Source organism: Plectropomus leopardus, chromosome 4, assembly GCF_008729295.1.
Source record: "Plectropomus leopardus isolate mb chromosome 4, YSFRI_Pleo_2.0, whole genome shotgun sequence".
Lineage (NCBI taxonomy): Eukaryota > Metazoa > Chordata > Actinopteri > Perciformes > Serranidae > Plectropomus > Plectropomus leopardus.
The window spans coordinates 333,303-338,507 of NC_056466.1; the positions used below are offsets into that span (position 1 = coordinate 333,303).

The following is a 5,205-nucleotide window of genomic DNA, read 5'->3' on the forward strand; positions in this document are numbered from 1 at the left end:
TTTTTTGAAAGAAATTGGACAAATTTGTTCAGAGTTCAAGGGTTAAAAACTTGTGAATGTGGCTCCAGGTTTCAAAGGTTTAATCCATCATGTCCATCAAACTATCCAGCGAATCCCAAACTGCTGCATTTCACGGTGCAGTTTTTTAAATTTCTGCTGTTTTCCAATGTTGTTCTAAAAAACGTGATAACATATTGACTCTGGCTCACACGAGCGATAGCTTTTCCTCGTATGTCGCTGTCATGAATCTGCTCGTCATACGGTCACACAGCATCAGACGTGGTTATTGATTAGTTTGGTCTGTCAACAAAATAAGCTAAAAACGGACAATAGACATATTTTGTTGCCATGGTAATGCATAGACATCCATTCATTTCCAAATGCATAACCTACGTTAGCGTTATGCTGCTTAAAGGCGCAGGCGGGGGAGGGGCTTAGGATTTCCTCTTTGCAGATGATGTGATTTCGTTTGCGTGATCTCACCATTACTCCCAGCATGCACTGGGGCGGTTTGCAGCCGAGTGTGAAGCAGTTTGAAGGAGGCGCAGCGGGACGTCCGGTGTGACGGCAGCATTCATAAGATATATTAAACACGCTAACGGTGCAAAACGACGGATCACAAACGTGCAACAACAATTTCTGCCGACGCGAAATATCAAACAGAAGCCAGACAGAGCAGCGTTTTTTTGTTTCAACAACCACAAAAAAATTTAAAAAATAAGAAGAATTAAATAAAACATTTTTTTTGGAGACATCTAGAAAAAAGTTGTAGTATTATGACAAAAAAATCGTAATTTACAAGAATAAAATCATAATTTGATGAGAAAAAAAGTTGTAATTTAATGAGCACAAACTCATAATATTACGAGGATATAAATATAATAATAATAGTCGTAATTTTATGAGAATTAAGTTGTATTTTTACAAGAAAGGTAGTATTATATTACAGAAACAAACAAATAGCCAGCAGTTTATTTCCATAATATAATATTTCCGTTATATAATATCTATTTATACTCATAAAAAAATAAACAAATAAAACAAAAATGAACTTTTTTTTACGCCTTTATTCTTGAAATCTAACTTTTTTTTTCCTTTATCGTGGCCCGAATCCTCCGTCGTAGCGTCCGGCCGCTTTGCTGTTTAGATGTTAGATTTTGGAGAAACCTGAAGTGCGCGTAAAAGGTGATGAACCAACAGGAAGTGTCGCTCCTGCAGACACCTGAACATCCTCGACCTGCCGCACATCAGCTGGAATATTTGGCTTCACTGGCAAACGTTTAGTGATACATTAAATAGAAGGTGTGGAGGATAATATAGGGTTTTTTTTGGGAGTCATACAGCAGTTAGCGAGGCATCACGGCCGCCGTCACTGATGATGATGATGTCCGGGCGCCGTCACAGCCGCAGCTCGTTGGCCACTTTGGAGGCGATGTTTTTGAAGGCGATAGACGTGCCGGAGATCCTCTTGAAGCGCACGCCGTTGAGCGAGAGGCGGGGTAGCTTGCACACCTCCATCTCCCATTGGACCAGGGTGTCCTGCCGGGCGTCGCCGTGCACGCAGAACAGCGAGAAGCGCTCGCGCTGCTCGTAGTCACAGTTGTTGGCGTCCAGGACCCTCCGGATCTCCTTCATCATGTCCCCCGGCTCCATGGAGGACGTAGTCTTCATGCTCCAGGTGAAGCGCAGGGCGCGAGGCTTCGGGTCCCGCCCCTCGTCTTTGGGCTCGCCTGAGAAGCTCCTGTAGGACGGAGACACAGCGGACGCATCAGCAGAGGACAGGAAGCTGTCGCGGAGACGACATTTTTGACTTTTTCAAGACGACCACGTTCAACTGTGTTAAAGGGACATTTCACCCAAAATAATAATCCAGAGCTTGTTGCATGAGACGAAATGTAGTTAATCAATAATTTCATAACCTTTTTATTTATTGACTGTTTATATATGTATTTATTAAAACTATCATCATAATCATATAATCCTTTTTAACTGATGGAGCTACACCCGAGACACCGAGGAAACAATTATGTTTCTGAAGAGATATTCCTCTTTTTTAATTTAAAATGTTTAAAAACTACATTATATTTTGGACTTTTTTTCGGCTCATTCAAATGTCTCCTCTTCTCCTCCTGAGTTACGGCGGCAAATAACAGCCAAAAAAGTGTTTTTTCGTTGTGATGTCACAGCGCAGTTGACCTTTGACCATTTGGATATAAAATGCCATCATTTTTTCATTTTATCCTCTGAAACTTTTGTGTGAATTTTTTTCAAAATAAGGGTATAAATTCTTGAGTTACGGTCACCTTGACCTTTGACCACCAAAATCTAAATAGTTCATTCTTGAGTTCAAGCGCATGTTTGTGCCACATTTAAAGAAATTACCTCGAATGAGACAGACACAAGGTCACAGGGACCTTTGACCACAAAAACCAACAAAAAAAGAATCAGTTTATTGTTGACTCAGAGTGGACGTTTGTGCCAAATTTTAGGAAATTGTCTTTAGATGTTGTTTTCACAACAATGCAACGGATGAGGTCACAGTGACCTTGACCTTTGATCTTCACTTTATCCATGTCTAAAAATGGACGTTTGTGCCAAATTTAAAGAAATTCAGTCTCCGTTCTGGAGATATTGTGTTTGTTTATGAGACGTTTGTACGTACCGACAGCTGATAATGATGACGAGAGCTGTAAAGACACAACAGCAGACTGACCTTCGTGCGAACTTGGAGGTGATCTTCCCGATGAGGGAGGTGGAGGTGCCGCGGCGGGGCGTGGCCAGCGATGAGGCGGCGTGCGGCGACAGGCTGGGCGAGGCCGGCGGGCCGTTGTAGGTGGCGGGCCGGCGGTCCCGAAGCTGAGCGCCGTGGAAGGTGGAGCGACTGGAAGAGCCGCGGGGGAAGCGGGTCCGGTCCGGCGTGGCGCCGCTGCTGCTGCTGGTGACACTGAAGGCTGACGGTGATGACGGAGGCTGCTGCGGCGAGCTGGGGGCGGGAGGAGAGGACGCCGTTAACACGGTGACGGATGTTTTGGCGGGTACATGAATCAGCAGCAGAAATCACCTCTGGTACTCAGCGTTGTCGTCGATGGGCGGCAGGCAGGACTTCATGGGATGTCCCGACGCCGACATGGACTTGACATGACGGGGACGGGTGGAGGAAACGGTCGTCCCCGGCGACGGGAAGGGGGACGCTGCGGGCACCTCCGGTAGACTGAAACCGAGACGCATTCATTATTGATTTGGAGAAAAACAGCACGAGATCCATGAAATAACTCCCACAATTCCTCTCACCTGATGTCCTTCCCGTTGGGAACAGCGACCGAGTGGCGCTCAGCGCTCGTCCTCTCGTGAACGTACGTGTTCCTCCGAGTTATGCTCTAAAACACACACACACACACACACACACACCACTTTATCCGACTGATCCACAGACAACATTAACCGTGTAAAGCAGTGGTACTCAACTTGTGGCTCGCGGGCCAAATCCGGCCCCTGATAGGGCCCCTGGTGGCCCCCAAACATTTTCTAACTGACAGTAAAAATAAAGTGATGGACTCTGTGAACAGTTTTTGTCCTTTTAGTCTCCATAAGGTGTCCGAGACATAAAACAGAATCAAAATAGAGCTTGTTGATCAAAAAAAGAGCCAGAGGAGGATCCCCCACACCCCCGACAGAGGACACAGCTGAGACACTGATGTCCTAAAATACTAGAAATGTCCTGAAATATGAGAACGTCCTTATATTATTTAAATGTCGTTAAACCTAAGAAACATCCTTAAATCCAAAAATGTCCTTAAGTCCTACAAATGTCCTAAGATCTTTGAAATGTCCTACAATCCTAGAAATGTCCTACAATCCTAGAAATGTCCTAAAATTCTAGAAACATCCTAAAATCCAGTAATTGTCCTAAAATCTTAGAAATGTCCTTTAATCCTAAAAATGACCTAAAATCCTAGAAACATGTATGGAGCTGCTGCCGTTGGCCGCTGGCCTCCTGTCATTTTGCAAAAGTGGCCCCTGAGCAGAGCCGGTTACAAAGCCGCAAAAAACACGACGCTGCTGATGTTTTTCAAAACAACTTGGCTCGTCGGGGCTTCAGGACACTTGATTACTTTGGACGAGTGGTACGGAGACATTTTGTGTTTTATTCTGTATTTCTTTAACGCCTGAATCCTGGTCACTGTTTGCGTCAGTTTGGGAGATGAGTGCGCCTCCTTTTCCCCGTAGGTGTGCGAGTTTTGTGACTTTCCATCCATCGGCATGATGGCGAGCATATAATGACTAAACTTATTTTTTCATGGACTGTCTCTTTAAGGGTTTGTGGACACTCCTGGTATCAGGACCGGGTTTGGACCTGCGCTCTGAGTCCTCTCACCCCTGAGGCGGTGGCTGACCTCCTGCGGTCTGGAGCGCCGCTCGGTGACGCCTGCTCGTCTTTCCTGTCGCTCTCTACGCTGTTGGCATGGCAACGCTTTGAGTAGGAGACAGGCGGGGGGATGGACGGCGCCACTGAGACAGAGACACACAGAGACAGCGGCGGTTAATTCTAATAATGCAGCTTTCTGCCGACCCACTCACGTCCAGACAGAAACTCACCGTGGTCGCTGAATCGCCGCTGCTTCTGATTGGTCGATGGGTGGCGAGAATGGGCGGGAGATTGGCTGGATCCGCTGAGGTCGCTGCTGGGTCGTGACCTTTGAAGCAGGTTACTGCCGGACAGAGACTCGCCGCCGTCAAACTGGAGGAGACAGTCACAGCAGAGGATTCTGGGTAAGAGACCGGCTCAGTTACAGACTGTTTGTTTCCTCTAATGGAGCAATGCTAACAGTTTCCCCCCGCTCCCAGCCTTTGTGCTAAGCTAGGCTAACACTGTGGTGGACGTCTGCACCGACCAGAGACCAGTCTGAAGGTCTGAAACCAGTCTGAGACCAGTCTGAAGATCTGAGACCAGTTTGAAGATCTGAAACCATTCTGAGACCAGTGTGAAGATCTGAGACCAGTCTGAAGATCTGAAACCAGTCTGAGACCAGTCTGAAGATCTGAAACCAGTCTGAAGATCTGAAACCAGTCTGAGACCAGTCTGAAGATCTGAGACCAGTTTGAAGATCTGAAACCAGTCTGAGACCAGTGTGAAGATCTGAGACCAGTCTGAAGATCTGAAACCAGTCTGAGACCAGTCTGAAGATCTGAAACCAGTCTGAAGAT

At 46.3% G+C, this 5,205-nt stretch overlaps 1 protein-coding gene across 1 annotated transcript in view; it reads right to left on the reverse strand.

The window, feature by feature from the left end:
• Positions 1 to 1,049: 1,049 nt before the first annotated feature.
• mark1 (MAP/microtubule affinity-regulating kinase 1) overlaps positions 1,050 to 5,205 on the reverse strand; it is an 18,835-nt gene continuing 14,679 nt past the window's right edge. The window contains 6 exon segments of the mRNA XM_042485267.1: positions 1,050 to 1,741; positions 2,714 to 2,983; positions 3,062 to 3,211; positions 3,292 to 3,377; positions 4,376 to 4,509; positions 4,597 to 4,738. Coding sequence (XP_042341201.1) covers positions 1,399 to 1,741; positions 2,714 to 2,983; positions 3,062 to 3,211; positions 3,292 to 3,377; positions 4,376 to 4,509; positions 4,597 to 4,738 — 1,125 coding nt within the window. The 3' untranslated portion in view covers positions 1,050 to 1,398.